This window comes from Delphinus delphis, chromosome 13, assembly GCF_949987515.2.
Source record: "Delphinus delphis chromosome 13, mDelDel1.2, whole genome shotgun sequence".
NCBI classification, from domain to species: domain Eukaryota; kingdom Metazoa; phylum Chordata; class Mammalia; order Artiodactyla; family Delphinidae; genus Delphinus; species Delphinus delphis.
Window position 1 is genome coordinate 46,835,236 of NC_082695.1, and position 18,828 is coordinate 46,854,063.

Below are 18,828 nucleotides of genomic sequence, written 5' to 3' on the forward strand. Positions count from 1 at the left end.
AATTACAGGGAAAAAACGTAAAAAACACAAACACATGGAGGCTAAACAATACGTTACTAAATAACCAAGTGATCACTAAAGAAATGAAAGAGGAAATCAAAAAATACCTAGAGACAAATGACAGTGAAAAGACGATGATCCAAAACCTATGGGATGCAGCAAAAGCAGTTCTAAGAGGGTAGTTTATAGCTATACAAGCCTACCTCAAGAAACAAGAAAAATCTCAAATAAATAATCTAACCTTACACCTAAAGGAACTAGAGAAAGAAGAACAAAGCAAACCCAAAGTTAGCAGAAGGAAAGAAATCATAAAGATCAGATCAGAAATGAATGAAATAGAAACAAAACAGTAGCAAAGATCAATAAAACTAAAAGCTGGTTCTTTGAGAAGATAAACAAAATTGATAAGCCATTAGCCAGACTCATCAAGAAAAAGAGGGAGAGGACTCAATAAAATTAGAAATGAAAAAGGAGAAGTTACAATAGACATCGCAGAAATACAAAGCATCCTATGAGACTACTACAAGCAACTCTATGCCAATAAAATGGACAACCTGGAAGAAATGGACAAATTCTTTGAGAGGTATAACCTTCCAAGACTGAACCAGAATGAAATAGAAAATATGAACAGACCAATCACAAGTAACGAAATTGAAACTGTGATTAAAAATCTTCCAACAAACAAAAGGCCAGGACCAGATGGCTTCACAGGTGAATTCTATCAAACATTTAGAGAAGAGCTAACACGCATCCTTCTCATGCTCTTCCAAAAAATTACAGAGGAAGGAACACTCCCAAACTCATTGTATGAGACCACCATCACCCTGATACCAAAACCAGACAAAGATACTACAAAGAAAATTACAGACCGACATCACTGATATCACAGAAACTGAGACACAGATGTAGAGAACGAATGTATCGACACTAAGGGCTGAAAGCGGCAGGGGGGTGGGGGTGGGGGTGTGATGAATTGGGTGATTGGGATTGATACGTGTACACTGATGTGTATAAAATGGATGACTAATAAGAACCTGCTGTATAAAAAATAAATAAAAAATAAAGGTTTCATAAAAAAAATAAGTCTATGATATTGTAAACCAAATAGTTCTTAATGAGAAAGACAGCTTTTCCTGATAATAAAAGAGATTATACTGAAGTGCTTTGCCCATAGGTCCTCAAAAGAAGAAACTAACATAGTTTAAAAAATATTCAAAATAAACCCTTAGATCATTTAATCAATTCAGCATACATTTATTGTACCTTCTGAACTACTGGGCACACTACATGTTATTGAATATGCAGGGATGGATAAAACAGACATAATTTGCCTTTCCATCTGTGTAAGCAGTATAACTTCCAGTCGAGTCATCCAAAATAAACCAACACACGTTTCAGTCAGATCAGTCAGGGTAAAACTATTTACCATAAAATAATAAATGTTGGTGAATGTTTAACAAAATTATTGCATTCGTATGGGGTAGTTTCTTATAATAATTATGTAGCAGTGCTAGTTATTTTACTAACACCATTTCTAGTTCATAACATAAAATTCTGTTTTTAACATGTAGGACTGTATCTTTCTGTTTTCTTTAGCTACTAGAAAGGAGAGAGGGAGGATGCATGTAATCATTAGATACCAGCACACATTTCTATTTTATCTTCCTTGGAAATTATTTGGTCTGTTTGCAGGTTTTTCCAACTAATCTTAACTCTTTGTAAACATTAATAACTGGGTGTCAGTAAACCTATAACAGTTTAGTCCAAATACAACACTTCACAAAGACTGAAAGAATGAAATTTGCAAACGGTTTTATGTTTATAACAGATTTCTCTCCAAGGTGTTGAACATTTTCAGTAGCTAAGTAACTATTAAGGAATCTGGTACAAGTATGAGATAAAATTTCCTTTTCCTTATTTATAGGCATTCATGATATATTCTGGATAATAATTCTTTATTACATGCAATACAAATATATTTACATTTTTTCCAAAGAATTAAAAAAATTTTTTTTGCTGTTTTCTGAAACGTGTAAGCATAGAACTGGAGATTTTTCTTCGCCTTTTAAAGACTGGAAATGAGTTACTCTAGTATTTTGAAAACTGCCTTAGGTAATGCCACAATTTAATTTAGCATAAAATGGCATAGTCATGCATAGGTTTTTTGGGTTTTTTTCTCACCCCTCTTTTTATCATGATAAGAATATTTTACATGAGGTCTACTCTCTTAACAGATTTTTAAGTGTACAGTATAGTATTGTTATATACAGTATAGGCACAGTGTTGTACAGCAGATCTCTAGAACTTACCTTGCATAACTGAAATTTGTACATGTTGATTAGAAACTCTCATTTCCCCGTCCTGTAGCTCCTGTTAGCCACCATTCTATTCTTGGCTTCTTTGAGTTTGAGTATTTTAGATACCTCATATAAGTGGAATCATGCATGTGACTGGCTTGTTTAACTTAGCATAATGGCCTCAAGGTTTATTTATGTTGTCACAGTTGCAGAACTTTCTTTTCTTTTAAAATTGAATAATATTCCGTTGCATGTATATGCCGCATTTTCTTTATCCATTCATATCTTTTTTTCTTTATCCATTCACAAGATTGTTTCTATATCTTGGCTATTGTGAATAGAACTGCAGTGAACTTGGGAGTGCTGTTTCTTCAAGATTCTGATTCCAGTTCTTTTTGATAAATACCCTGAAGTGGGATTGCTGGATCATATGGTAGTTCTACTTTTTATTTTTTTGAGGAACTTCACTGTAACTGTTTTCCATAGCAGCTGCACCATTTTGCATTCTCACCAACAGTGTACAAAGGTTCCAGTTTCTCCACATCCTCACCAACACTTGTTGTCTTTTGTTTTTTTGATAATAGCTATCATAACAGCTATGAGGTGATATTTCATTGTGGTTTTGATTTGTATTTCCCTTATGATTAGTGGCATTGAGAATCTTCATATACGTGTTGGCCATTTGTATGTCATCTTTGGAGAAATCTCTATTCGTATTTTTAGCCCATTCTGTAATTGGGTCATTAGTTTCTTTGCTGTTGAGTTGTAGGAGTTCCTTATGTATTTTGGAGATTAACCCTCTGTCAGATACGTGGTTTCGAGATACTTTCTCCCATTACATATGTTGCCTTTCACTCTGTTGTTTCCTTTGCTATGCAGAAGCTTTTTAGTTTAATGCAGTCCCACTTGTCTGTTTTGGCTTTCATTGCAAATATTTTTGATCAGTCTTTGGCTAGTCTTATTGTGTCTTTTGACATACGTAAGTATTATATTTATACTTTTATATATATTATATTTATTTTCTTTATGTTTTTTGCTTTTTGTGTCATGCTTGAGAAATCCTTTCCCACATCATAAAGTTATAGAAGATATTTTCTTCTTTAACATTTTAAAGCTGTGCTTTTCACATTTATTTTGGATGTATAACATGAGGTAGGAAAAATTTTCCCCAAGTGATAACCATTTGTCCCAGTACCATTCATTGAGGAGTCCATTCTTTCCCCACTGATTTATAGTGCCATTTTGGTCCTACACATCTCTATTCTGTTCTGTTGCTTCGTTTATTCCTCTAATACCATGCTATCTTAATTGCTGTGGCTTTAACAATAGGTCTTAATATCATGTAGGGAAAGTTCTCCCTCTTGTTTTACCTAGAAAATTGTTTCTGTTATTCTTGGTCCTTTGCTATTCCATATGAATTTTAGGATCAGACTTGAGTTTTCTAAAAATTCCTGTAGAGATTTTGATCGGAAGCATTATTATAAAGGTTGAATTTATTGAAATCATAGATTAATTTGGAGAGAATTGACATCATATGATACTCATTTTTCCCACCCAATTTCCCACCTGTTTATCTCTTCCATTAAAAAAAAAAAATTCAGTAAAAGAAGTCCATTTAGAGCACACATAAATATGTTCTAGTATATCTTTTCCTGGTAAAACCTTACAGTTTTTTTTTTGTTTTTTTTTTCGGTACGTGGGCCTCACACTGTTGTGGCCTCTCCCGTTGCGGAGCACAGGCTTCGGACGTGCAGGCCCAGCGGCCATGGTTCACGGGCCCAGCTGCTCCGCGGCATGTGGGATCTTCCCGGACCGGGGCACGAACCCGTGTCCCCTGCATCTGCAGGCAGACTCTCAACCACTGCACCACCAGGGAAGCCCCTAAAACCTTACAGTTTTTGTTGCTGTACAAATGGATCTTTTTTCCTGTTTTATAATCTAAGTGGTTATTACTAGTGAGTAGGAATATTAAGGATTTTTATGTTAATCTTTCATTTAGCAGCTTTGCTGATTTATTAGTTCTAATAGTTCTAAATAATTTACCTGTAGATTCTTTTGGATTTATTATGTAGAAAATTATTTGGTTTGTCAATGCAGTTTTTCTCTCTTACTGCTTCATTTTGTACTTGATTTATTGCATTAACTAGGGCCTCTATCCAGTATTAAATAGAAGGCACCTGTTTTTCCTTGATTTTAGTGGAAATGCATCTAAAATTTTATTATTATGGATGGTGTTCACTACAGTTTTTTTAACATATTCTTTATCTGTTCTATGATGCTATCATCCTGAATTTAAGATTTCTCCATTGAATGGTTCTTACTCAAATCAGAATCTTGTATGCAGTTAAAAAAATGTATACATCTGACTTCATTCCCAGATACTCTGCTATCTAGAGTTTAGGGATTTGTACTTTTAAAAGCATTGTGGGTGATGAGAGGTTTTTTTGTTTTTGTTTCCATTCTGGAGGTTGAATTTTAGTGAATGGTTTCTACATAAGATGAAATAAATGATCATATGTTTTTTAAATTGATAGTATGGTTGTCAGTAATAGATTTTCTATTGTTGAACTCATTCATACATTTCTAGAATAAATGAGTAGGTTCCCAGTAATAGCCCTGGGCATGATACAGGATGATCAGGAAGGACTAGAATGATGATAACAATAATAATGGAAAATAGAGAATTGTAAAAGTAGGTGGAAAGGAGAAAACATTTAAAAAGGGCATTAACTTTGATATTAAAATGCTTTAAATCAGGAGTTTTGTGATTGCATACCCCACCAGTGAAAAAAATTGAGCATGTACTCTGAGTATGTGTGTGTTTATTTTAAAACTATGCATGTGTTTTATAGTACTGATACTTTACGCATAACACATGCAAAATTTAAGTGAGATAAAGATGAAAAAGTTACTTTAAAAATAAGTTTGCTTTATTTAATGGTATAAAATATTTTCATTCTTAAAGTTTTATTACTGTTTTTATTGAAAACAATGTGGTTGACTATGATTTCTAAAATTTCTTAAAATCTTGGTTTAATACAGTGACAGTAATTTAAAGATTTCGATTAAATTCACTTTACTTTGATACTTGGTCTGATGACTATCATGGCTGAAAAGATACCTACAACACACAATACAGATCCAAATGGAAGAGTATGTCATAGGTTGAGATTCCTATATTTTTCAGTCCCATTTGGTAAATATTGAAAGGGCTTTTGTTGAAATTTTCCATAGTCTCTGATTATGTTATAATTGTTCTTACAAACGAATTGGAAGTTTTTATATTTTATTAGGGCATGTTCAAAACCCAATGATTATCTTTATTTGGAAGATTTAAAAACAGTTTAGAAAAATCTGTTACCAAGTTTAAATGTATAGATAGGAGATTTTTAAAAAATAGGTGACATACTGTTTTTGGTAAAGTCATAACATCCCTTTAACACGTGCACTCTCCGTAGTTTGAATTTATTTTGAAAAGCAGTTTTTAGTCTCCACATTGTTAGAATACCACCTTTACCTGCAGAGACAGATTAATAACTGCTAAAAAGGTGCAAAATAGTGGTTTAATAGTCTCCTATTTGGGCAGGGAAGCTTTCTTGCAGAGAATGTGTGTGGAGACACAACAGTATTTTCACAGAAGGGAAATGACTGTCATTGGAGAACATCTGTTAGGTAGATGATACAGTATTGCTTGTCCTTTTGTAAAAGAAAAATGAAAAGTCAGTTTTCTAAGTTTCACAACAGTTTTGTGGTCCACTACCTATCTCGTTTTTATTTTAATGTTTCTGCTATTGAAAGGCCTTGTTTTTATAAAATTGACTACATTGATGAAATTCTGTAATGCATGACTGACAGTCCTCATATGGAATGCCCACTTTTCTCTCAGGATTTCTCTGATACTGCATAAGACACATGACTCTGGCATGGGGTCCCAGTGAGGACATCAAGTTATTCTGTATATTAAATGTTGGAAAGCCTAGTTCCTTTTTGGAAAATATAAACATAATGAACATTCAAATATTTTTTCTTAACCTACTCCATTTAGGAGTTGTAGCATCATTTTGGATGCTACAACCTTAAACTATATCCTAGTTACAAGTCAAGAAGTTCACAAATTCTTGATTCTACCCCAGCATTCAAAAACTAACTAGTCCAGGTAGAGGTAGGGGAGTCTCTTAATTTGAAAGTCTAAAGGACCTGGGGAAATGTTCATGCTATGGATTTAAGACAATTCTGCAAAATACTATATTCTCTATACTTTTGTAACTATGCCTAAATTAATTTTTAAAGGACCTCATAAGCAGTCTTATCAGAATTTATTTGAAAAGTAATTAATGCCATAATTATATCATAGTTCAGAACTATTTGAAGTTTAGGCTTTTCAAACAAATTCAGACTGGTTGTCTTCATTAGCAGTTAATGAATCTGTGTTGTGCTTTATTACTTGAAGTATTAACTTCTCCCCCTCCCCCCCATGCCGCTTAAGTAATAGGAGTGAAACATCCACATCTGATAACACAGAAACGTATCAAGAGAATACAAGGTAAGCTTTTGAATTTCTATTATTTTAGTAAATAATACCTATCACTTTGTAATAATGGATTTTTAAATTAAAAAAATTTAAATTCAGTTAAATCATCAGACATAATGCATAAGTTAGCAGTTTAGAGATAAATGATGCAGTTGCTTTTACAGGTCACATTAAATTAGAAGCGTGTAGCTCTCCTCTTTCACTGTGGTCAGATTTCTTCCATGCATAATTTAGGCAGAGTTGTCAATACTGAACTGTCCCTTGCTGAAATTGAGATATTAAAATCCAGTGATGGCCTGATCCTCAGAATATTTTGAAATGTTGATCATTCTGATGGCTGATGCTTTTGTTTTTCACTTTTCCTATGAATTTTGTATGTTAGAGTCTTAGAACTAGGATAAATTAAAGATACACCATATGGATGTAAGTCTTTTAAAAGTTTTAATTTCCTAGATATGGTGTTTCCATACTGGGACACCATGGGATATTTAGAATTTTCAAGGGACATACAGTGACATCTATTAGTTACAGGAATGACTAAGTTGTTTGAATCTAACTACTTTAATAAATGAGACAGCTAGGTTTGTTATTATTTTTGTTTAGGCCTCTTGTAGAGGCACCATGAAAAAATTTCCTAGACACTAAGGGTACTGTAAACTGAGATTGTTTAGGAATATCTATTGTAGATTATTTATTGAAAACATAGTTTTTTAAAAGTGAGACAATCTTTGATTAGTCTATAATTATAACTTTTAAAGAAAGAAATAAAAATTGGTCAAAAAATAGGAGCTCATCATTTTTACGTTATGATTTCAAATTCAGTATGCTGCATTTAAAATTGTTTTATAGTTCTTCTGGGCATCCCACCTTTAAGTGTCCCTTGTGTCAAGAATCAAATTTTACCAGACAGCGTTTACTGGATCACTGTAATAGTAATCACCTATTTCAGATAGTTCCTGTGGTAAGTATGTATGTTTAAGACAGTCTTCTGTTTAAGGTATGCTGTCCCATTTATTTCACTTCATTTGTACAAGGGAAAGTGGTTACTTTAAATTTTGTGGGGCATTGTCAGTAAGGTATATTTTGTCAACAAAAGACTGATGACTGTGAAGCAAAATGAGATATTTAAAATCCCAGTAACTAACTTATAAAAAGATGTATGCTTAATTGTGAGGGTAATGTACGAAAATAGCCTGGAAAGAGTGAAATAAGGAAAGGTGAACTGAGGATTCATTACCAAGCAGTAGCATTGTAAATTGTATCCTTGCAGAATGTAGTATATGAGTGCATAAAGCAAGAAAGGAAAAGAATCATACTTTCTTTTTGATGCATACATATCTTTTTTTTTTTTACATCTTTATTGGAGTATAATTGCTTTACAGCGGTGTGTTAACTTCTGCTTTATAACAAAGTGAATCAGTTATACGTATACATATGTTCCCATATCTCTTCCCTCTTGCGTCTCCCTCCCTCCCACCCTCCCTATCCCACCCCTCTAGGCGGTCACAAAGCACGGAGCTGATCTCCCTGTGCTATGTGGCTGCTTCCCACTAGCTATCTATTTTACGTTTGGTAGTGTATATATGTCCATACCACTCTCTCACTTCGTCCCAGCTTACCCTTCCCCCTCCCCATATCCTCAAGTCCATTCTCTAGTAGGTCTGTGTTTTTATTCCTGTCTTACCCCTAGGTTCTTCATGACATTTTTTTTTCTTAAATTCCATATATATGTGTTAGCATACGGTATTTGTCTTTCTCTTTCTGACTTACTTCACTCTGTATGACAGACTCTAGGTCTATCCACCTCATTACAAATAGCTCAATTTCGTTTCTTTTTATGGCTGAGTAATATTCCATTGTATATATGTGCCACATCTTCTTTATCCATTCATCTGATGATGGGCACTTAGGTTGTTTCCATCTCCGGGCTATTGTAAATAGAGCTGCAATGAACATTTTGGTACATGACTCTTTTTGAATTATGGTTTTCTCAGGGTATATGCCCAGTAGTGGGATTGCTGGGTCATATGGTAGTTCTATTTGTAGTTTTTTAAGGAACCTCCATACTGTTCTCCACAGTGGCTGTACCAATTCACATTCCCACCGACAGTGCAAGAGTGTTCCCTTTTCTCCACACCCTCTCCCGCATTTATTGTTTGCAGATTTTTTGATGATGGCCATTCTGACTGGTGTGAGATGATATCTCATTGTAGTTTTGATTTGCATTTCTCTAATGATTAATGATGTTGAGCATTCTTTCATGTGTTTGTTAGCAATCTGTATATCTTCTTTGGAGAAATGTCTATTTAGGTCTTCTGCCCATTTTTGGATTGGGTTGTTTTTTTGTTTTTGAGCTGCATGAGCTGCTTATAAATTTTGGAGATTAATCCTTTGTCAGTTGCTTCATTTGCAAATACTTTCTCCCATTCTGAGGGTTGTCTTTTGGTCTTATTTATGGTTTTCTTTGCTGTGCAAAAGCTTTGAAGTTTCATTAGGTCCCATTTGTTTATTTTTGTTTTTATTTCCATTTCTCTAGGAGGTGGGTCAAAAAGGATCTTGCTGTGATTTATGTCATAGAGTGTCCTGCCTATGTTTTCCTCTAAGAGTTTGATAGTTTCTGGCCTTAAATTTAAGTCTTTAATCCATTTTGAGTTTATTTTTGTGTATGGTGTTAGGGAGTGATCTCATCTCATACTTTTACATGTACCTGTCCAGTTTTCCCCGCACCACTTATTGAAGAGGCTGTCCTTTCTCCACTGTACATTCCTGCCTCCTTTATCAAAGATGAGGTGACCATATGTGCGTGGGTTTACCTCTGGGCTTTCTATCCTGTTCCATTGATCTATCTTTCTGTTTTTGTGCCAGTACCATACTGTCTTGATTACTGTAGCTTTGTAGTATAGTCTGAAGTCAGGGAGCCTGATTCCTCCATCTCTGTTTTTCGTTCTCAAGATTGCTTTGGCTATTCGGGGTCTTTTGTGTTTCCATACAAATTGTGGAATTTTTTGTTCTAGTTCTGTGAAAAATGCCAGTGGTAGTTTGATAGGGATTGCATTGAATCTGTAGATTGCTTTGGGTAATAGTCATTTTCACAATGTTGATTCTTCCAATCCAGGAACATGGTATATCTGTCCATCTATTTGTATCATCCTTAATATCTTTCATCAGTGTCTTATAATTTTCTGCATACAAATCTTTCGTCTCCTTAGGTAGGTTTATTCCTAGATATTTTATTCTTTTTGTTGCAATGGTAAATGGGAGTGTTTTCTTGATTTCACTTTCAGATTTTTCATCATTAGTGTATAGGAATGCCAGAGATTTCTGTGCATTAATTTTGTATCCTGCTACTTTACCAAATTCATTGATAAGCTCTAGTAGTTTTCTGGTAGCATCTTTAGGATTCTCTATGTATAGTGTGATGTCATCTGCAAACAGTGGCAGCTTTACTTCTTCTTTTCCGATTTGGATTCCTTTTATTTCCTTTTCTTCTCTGATTGCTGTGGCTAAAACTTCCAAAACTATGTTGAATAAGAGTGGTGAGAGTGGGCAACCTTGTCTTGTACCTGATCTTAGTGGAAATGCATTCAGTTTTTCACCATTGAGGATGATGTTGGCTGTGGGTTTGTCATATATGGCCTTTATTATGTTGAGGAAAGTTCCCTCTATGCCTACTCTCTGCAGGGTTTTTATCATAAATAGGTGTTGAATTTTGTCAAAAGCTTTCTCTGCATCGAATGAGATGATCATATGGTTTTTCTCCTTCAGTTTGTTAATATGGTGTATCACGTTGTTTGATTTGCATATATTGAAGAATCCTTGCATTCCTGGGGTAACCCCACTTGATCATGGTGTATGATCCTTTTAATGTGCTGTTGGATTCTGTTTGCTAGTATTTTGTTGAGGATTTTTGCATCTGTGTTCATCAGTGATATTGGCCTGTAGTTTTCTTTCTTTGTGACATTCTTGTCTGGTTTTGGTATCAAGGTGATGGTGGCCTCGTAGAATGAGTTTGAGAGTGTTCCTCCCTCTGCTATATTTTGGAAGAGTTTGAGAAGGATAGGTGTTAGCTCTTCTCTAAATGTTTGATAGAATTCGCCTGTGAAGCCATCTGGTCCTGGGCTTTTGTTTGTTGGAAGATTTTTAATCACAGTTTCAATTTCAGTGCTTGTGATTGGTCTGTTCATATTTTCTATTTCTTCCTGATTCAATCTTGGCAGGTTGTGCATTTCTAAGAATTTGTCCATTTCTTCCAGGTTGTCCGTTTTATTGGCATAGAGTTGCTCGTAGTAATCTCTCATGATCTTTTGTATTTTTGCAGTGTCAGTTGTTACTTCTCCTTTTTCATTTCTAATTCTATTGATTTGAGTCTCCTCCCATTTTTTCTCGATGAGTCTGGCTAATGGTTTATCAATTTTGTTTATCTTCTCAAAGAACCAGCTTTTAGTTTTATTGATCTTTGCTATCGTTTCCTTCATTTCTTTTTCATTTATTTCTGATCTGATTTTTATGATTTCTATCCTTCTGCTAACTTTGGGGTTTTTTTTGTTCTCCTTTCTCTAATTGCTTTAGGTACAAGGTTAGGTTGTTTATTCGAGATGTTTCCTGTTTCTTTCTTTCTTTTTTTTTTCGTGTTTCTTAAGGTAGGATTGTCTTGCTATAAACTTCCCTCTTAGAACTGCTTTTGCTGCCTCCCATATGTTTTGGGTCGTCGTGTCTGCATTGTCATTTGTTTCTTGGTATTTTTTTATTTCCGCTTTGATTTCTTCAGTGATCACTTTGTTATTAAGTAGTGTATTGTTTAGCCTCCATGTGATGCATACATATCTTTTTGATGCCATTTTGAGGGTGTGTATGAGAGTGGTGAGACCTTTTTTGATGAGTGAAGGAGAATAGAGCAGAGTGCAGGATTCCAACATTGTTAATGGTTCTACAGCTCCACATTTGGAGCATGAGTTTCAATTTCAACTGTATATCAAACAGGAGAAACTGAGCTGGAAGAGATACTTACCATTTTGATATGTAAATATTTTCTTCAGAAATTAGAAGGAAAATGTATCAAAAGATAAAATAAGGATTGTGGATACATCTTAGCAGTTTTACAAAAAGTTGTGGAAGAGTATGCCCCAGTATGCCCTTAAAGTCTCGGGTAGTGCTAAGGGAGATACTCCCCCTACTTTGCTCATTAGGAGAGGGTCTGTTACTGTTAAGTAAACAGATACAGTGCCAAAGACATCTCCTGGGGAAAATCTCATATTTAAGAGATTTCATTTGTTTTATATTGCATTAGTGAATTTTTGTTTCTGCATTATATTCAACATAGCACAAACTTTGGCTATAGTCCAGTTACTAAAGTTCTGTTTTGTTTCATTTCAGTCTGTAATTCATTCACTTTTTAAGATGTACTTACTTCACTTGAAACCTTAAGGATACAATTTAAGGCTTCCTTTGCTTTCATCTTACTTATAAATGAAATTAAACTAATAATAATAATTATGTCACAGTTATTGTGTGGCTCTAATGAGATTACATACTGGTTACTGGTAATTATTATTACAGTTGGTTAAGGCTGGATATGGTGTTGCTGTTAAAACAGTAGAATAATCAGATTTAAGTAATAGAATATGTTAGATCTCTCTTTTTATTGTGTTGTGTTGGATTAGTGTAATTTATCTAAGGTAATTTGATCTAGAAATAATCTAGTCATGAAATTTGGCCCTTAGAAATGCTTTTCATGTAGATTTTTTTGTAACATGTTTTAATACTTTCAATAATGTTGTTTGGTTATTTTCATTATTTTTTATTTGAAATACTGTGTTTTTTATAGACATGTCCTATTTGTGTGTCTCTTCCTTGGGGAGATCCTAGCCAGATTACTAGAAATTTCGTTAGTCATCTAAATCAAAGGCATCAGTTTGATTATGGAGAATTTGTGGTAAGTGAGTTTTTCAAGATTAAGAAAATACCATTTAAATATTGAAGTTAAATTAACTTTTTCAATCTAGACTTGAGTTTTGAGGCAAGATGTATCATACTGGATGGTTATAGAGCAAGTTCTGTTGTTTTTATGATAATATAGGTGAATTTTGGTTTGTAGAAGTGGTAAAAGTTGAATTTACTGTCCACCTTCTATATTAGAGAGATAATTAATAGAGGAAGAGCAAACCCCCAGATTAACAAAATGATGATATATATGAAAACTGTCTAGATTTAAGGAAAATTATACTTGCTAGAAAAGTAAAATTGGTATGACAGATGGAGGATGTATTTCTTGTGTAGTGTAAGTAGCTTGTTAAACTCATAATAGATTTCTTTTATCTGCACGTGAGACACATTCTTTTTAAAAATGAGGGAGCTTATTTATGTAAAGCCAGGTTGAATGGCAGATTCTGGCCTTAGTTCACTGCTTTAACAGAGTGCATGAGGGAAGTTATATAATATAAAAATGGATCCCCAGAGCAAAGCATGAGGTTAATTTCTACTTCCCAAATGTGTCTTGATAGTTACAAAAAAAAAATTAGATGACTTTCATTTTATTAATTGTGAAATTGCATTTTATTCATCTTCAATGAATTAAAACCTTATCTAATTCAAGATTCAGCCTGACAAAGAATGGTTCATACTTGTTTTCCAGTTTATGTAATAAGCACAGACATGTGCAATTCTGAGAATGGCATGAACAGAATTTCCATTTCTTCTGCCCTCCAGTGTTGAAATTATGTCATTCTTGATATATATATTTTTTATTTTGTGTAATTTACATTTTTTAGTCACACTGTATAAAAATATATATGTAATAATATTTCAAATATATGTAAAATTCAAGTGTACTCTGATAATTTTAGTAGTTTTATGAAGTAATTATAGGTTATTCTTAAATTCTCAGTGTAAGAAAGGTTACTGCATCTGGAGAACTATGTGTTTGGAAAAACAAAAATTTATTTTGTGAACTGCTTTTGATCTAATTGTCAGACTGTTTTACCTTGCCACAGAAGAACATGTAATTTTAATGATTTGAGATTGTCAAATGGAGGCCTATTTTAAAGCAAGTCCATAGACCATAATTGAAAGGAAATAGAATTTTTCAAGTTGAGTAGTAGTATAATCAGACTGGGTGAACTGTAGTTTTTACCTTTATGTTATGATTAAGATGATGTTAATTCAACTGTCTTAATGTAATAAGTGCTTATTTTCTTTAAAATAAATATACCTTCCAACATTGGCATTCTTTTCTAGAGATGACAGAAAATTTATGATTGTGGGTTACCCTTAACTATACTACTTTCAATTAATAACTTATCATAAAACACTGTAATTCTCAAATTTCATTGTCTGCTGATCATCTGTTATTTATCAATTATTCCTAAATAATTGTAACTGAATTTTTTTATTAAAAGTTTAGGTATTTAGTGCTTATATTTTAAAGAAGTATATGGTGTAACATAAACTGTTTCAAGTATGTATGTGTATCAAGATGTGTAATGTATTGGACTAAGTATTGAGTATGTTTTTCCTATTGACATGTTAATGTTACTGTTTTTAGAATCTTCAGCTAGATGAGGAAACCCAATATCAAACTGCTGTTGAAGAATCTTTTCAGGTAAACGTCTGAAGGCTGTAGACGTCTCTGCATCTTTGTACCTGCAAGTGCCATCTTTAAGGAGAAAACTACATGAAGTCACCGTTTCAATAACTTGATGTGCATATTAATAAAAGTAATTCAGTCTATTGATTTAGTTTTTAATTGAAAAAGGTGGGCCATCTAAAAACTTCATTCTCTTGATAAGTTAAAAGATAAAAGTTAGGACATTATCTTTAAAAGCATTAAAAGGATTATATTTCATTAATGTAATGGTGAAAAGGGAATCCCTGTTGTACTTATCTTTTTATATTACATATTGAATTTTTCCTTGCTTTTGAAATTTGGTGCAGTTCCTCCCATTGACATTATTGTACACAGGTAACAGAGTACCAAATTGTGAAAGATGAGATTGATATAAACCTAACAAATCTGAGCCAGTTATTTGAGTTGCAGAATGGAGACTTGAAGTGCTAAATGAAACAATCCAAAGGAAACTTTTTTAAATACAGATTCTAGCAGAGGAATTCAACTATTATAAGAAAATTGTATTTATATAATGTTTAGTATTTTTGAAGACTAGTGAGATTTCTTTACTAATTTTGACTCTTTAAAAAGTGAAAGCTCATTGTATAGATATTTCCTTTTTGCTGTTAGAAGGAAATATCAAGAGAAAAATTTATTTCTTTGGTGGGCAGTTGGTAATTTCATATCTTGTTTGTTTGGCTGACTAATTTGTAAGCCTAAAGTACAGTAAGCTGAATTACAGCTCTTTGGCCTCAGAATTTTCAATAGCAGAATTGCTGATTAGCTAAGATGAAACTTTTATTAGAAACTTTCAGTTGGTGATATTACATTCTATATATATATTTAAATGAGAGGTTTGACTTCGTCTCAGTTTAGAAATTTGTTCAAATCTAAAGATGTATATGCATATATACATACACTTTTGTATGTGTATATACACATATATGCATGCAGTTTGTCAGGTTATATACAGAATTTCTATTAAGATTTTAAAAATGCACAAGCAATATGGGATCAAAGTATTTATCTGATTTGATTAAAATTTTGTATGTCACCAAATTTTTAAAGTAACAGTCAAATGCTAAGTTATCTACTTGGCTACTATTACACCTTAAAAATGAGTTTACACACCTACACAATTACCTGTTTATATGGTGCTCATTTGTTATCTTAAGGTAATGTGGGACTATAGTAGTGAGGTGGATTCTGCCAGCCACTCTGTTTCACTACATTTTAGTCAAAAACTGGGTTTGTTCTTAGTATTCATTAATGAGAATCATAAAATAACTTGTACTAGAAGGCCCAAATCACAGAATAAAAGATGAAGAGTGGATTAGCTGACATTCCATACTAATACATTGTTGATGCTTTCTTTAAAATAAATAACTCAAAAGAACATAAAAGAAAGTCTCAGAAGTAGTTTGCTGCTAATATATACATATATTGTATAAAAAGGTATATTTTGATTTTGTTAAAATCCTTGTTGACTTTTCTACAGTGAACATTTTTTTAACTTGATTTAATAAAAATGTTAATTTTGGAAGTGGAGTTTTGTAAAAACCTTTTTCAGTCAAACAGTAATTTATGGGTAGTAATAACAATCACCAAAAAAGCCATACATGTTAACATATGCCTTGGTTGTGTCATTCGAAAGAGTGATGTTTACTATGTGCTTGAACATTTCTCTGCGGTTACATGAGTGTAATTGTAAGAATAGCTGTTTAACAAACTGTTTTCTAAAAAAACTTTTGACCATGGGTTTTTCCAGTTTAAGCAATAACTTTAGTACTTTCTTTCAAAATTTAGTACTTCCAGTATGTCAAGTTAAACCATTCTGGGATTTGAGAACTTCTTTAAAGGAAAATTGTAGAGATCATCTTGATGAAATTGTGTTTTGAAGTTTGTGGGTTAGTTAAATATCATTTATAGTCTGGTGTGTCTTTCACATAAGTTTTTTTTGTAAGGAAAATATTGACTTTATTTGCTTTTATCTGGGAGCTCCTCAGTATGGAAATGTTTGTTTAAAACCTCCCTTCCTTTTGTCAGTGGATTAGGAATAGGGATTGGCTTTACAGATACACAGTTTAAATTCATGAGACAGTCCTTGTTTTTAACGTGCATATAGCTGAGTCAGGATAAGGGAGGAAACTGTATTGATACTCTACCTAAATTTCAGAATACCACTTACAGGCCTCAACAAATTACAGTTTATGTTGTTAAACAGTCTTATTTGAGATGTATTGCTTTATTTTTCAATTAAACGTGGTTTTCTCCTACTTGTGTGTCTCATTAAAATTTTGTCTAGAGGCAAACATGATAACATTTAACTCTCATAACTCACCCTGGAAGACATGTAGGAGATGACCCATTATTTTGCACTTAAAAAAGTGGATAGGAGAAAGATACCACATGCTGATACTATATGTTGGGTTTACCTTTACAAACCTATTTTATCTTTATTTTCAAATGTTAATCAACTTATAAAGCTATTTTATCAAGTGTTCACACAGCAGGATTTTCAGACCGTGCTAGCAACCAGACAGAAAGCTAGTTAACTGGTTAACAGACAGTTTTAAATGGAAAAGTTACCCTTAAATAAGGTATCAGGGTTCTAAGAATGTATTGCCAAATACCATGTCACATACTTGTTGTATATTTAGCAAGTATTAATTACAATCTTCAGTGAATCATAACTTTATAGGAACCCTTTAGGGCTGCTACTCAAAGAATAAACCCTCTCTGGAGGCTGTGATGTTTGTAGAAAAGGTGTGGCCCAGAATACATGTACTGTAAAACTAATAGAAATATGAATAAAGTACTCATTCCACGTTACCACTTAATATGGAATATAATTTTCTAATTAGGCAGTACAGTTCTGAAAAAAGATGGGGAATGGAAATGAGTTATATCAAGAGGTTAAAAGAAGATACAGAGACCTGAAAGTGTGTGTTACAGCCTGCATCACCCCAACAGCGATTGTCCAATTCTGAGGCTGAGAAATGGGAGTGACTGCACTCTCACCCCGAAATGAGGAAGATAAATGTGTGTATTTTATTAGGTACTTGACTGACAAACTTGCATTACACTATACCATGCAATTTCCTGTGTAATAAGAATTCTTAATAGATTGGTGAAGGATATACCATTGCAGAATATAAGATGAACAGGCAGGGGAGTGAATACGGAGGAGAGACATTAATGAATTATAGCCATTCTAAGGAGGTTATGGAGAGGAAGAAAATACACAAGATGTGAGGGAGGAAATGGCATGTCTGTCTAAATGGGCAAAATAACGGTACATGACACTGAAATTGTGAACAATAATCAGAGCACAGATCAAGAAAAGTTGTTAGAATCCCGTAAGTCCCCTTGTTCCTACTTGCCACTACTACCAACTTTTTTTTTTTTTCTTCTGGCCATGCTGCGCAGCATGTGGGATCTTAGTTCCCCCACCAGGGATTGAACCCGTGCCCCCTGCATTGGAAGCACAAAGTCTTAACCACTGACCACCAGGGAAGTCCCACCACCAACTTCTAATACCACAGATTGTTTTGTCTGTTTTTATACTCTTACAAATGGAAGCACTCAGTAAAAATTATATCTGGCTACTTTTGCTCAGTATTGTTTTGAAATATCTAGGTCAGTTTTGTAAATTGTCTTTTCTGTCCAGAACAGAAAAGCTAAAAAGTAGCTTCTAAAGCTACTTTTAAATATTTGTATGTGGAAGTTAAGTGTATTGCAAATGGTTCCTTCTCCATGCGTGTTGACACCTAGTGGTTCCATGTCTAGATAAAACCTGAAAACTGACTGGTCTTCCCCTCGTAATAACTGAGGAAAAACAGGTGAAGGGTGTAACCAAATGGTTTTCCACTGAAACCAGGTAAGAATCTGACCTTTCTAATAAACTAGGTATAGGATGTTCTGTTTTCACGGCATTTTGTAGGAACAAGATTTTATTTTATTTTATTTATTTATTTTTTTAACATCTTTATTGGAGTATAATTGCTTTACAATGGTGTGTTATTTTCTGCTTTACAACAAAGTGAATCAGTTATATATATACATATGTTCCCATATCTCTTCCCTCTTGCATCTCCCTCCCTCCCACCCTCCCTATCCCTCCCCTCCAGGCGGTCACAAAGCACCGAGCTGATCTCCCTGTGCTATGCGGCTGCTTCCCATTAGCTATCTATTTTATGTTTGGTAGTGTATATATGTCCATGCGTCTCTCTCGCTTTGTCACAGCTTACCCTTCCCCCTCCCCGTGTCATCAAGTCCATGCTCTAGTAGGTCTGTGTCTTTATTCCCGTCTTACCTCTAGGTTCTTCATGACCTTTTTTTTTTTTTCTTAGATTCCATATATATGTGTTAGCATACGGTATTGTCTTTCTCTTTCT

At 33.7% G+C, this 18,828-nt stretch overlaps 1 protein-coding gene across 1 annotated transcript in view; it reads left to right on the top strand.

Annotated features, from left to right (window-relative positions):
• The window catches only part of RNF138 (ring finger protein 138), a 42,894-nt gene extending 26,193 nt beyond the window's left edge, over positions 1 to 16,701 (top strand). Inside the window, exons 4-7 of the mRNA XM_060028855.1 lie at positions 6,784 to 6,840; positions 7,678 to 7,789; positions 12,653 to 12,760; positions 14,369 to 16,701. Of these exons, the coding sequence (XP_059884838.1) occupies positions 6,784 to 6,840; positions 7,678 to 7,789; positions 12,653 to 12,760; positions 14,369 to 14,437 (346 nt within the window). The 3' untranslated portion in view covers positions 14,438 to 16,701. The remainder of the gene's footprint in view (positions 1 to 6,783; positions 6,841 to 7,677; positions 7,790 to 12,652; positions 12,761 to 14,368) is intronic.
• Positions 16,702 to 18,828: the final 2,127 nt, after the last annotated feature.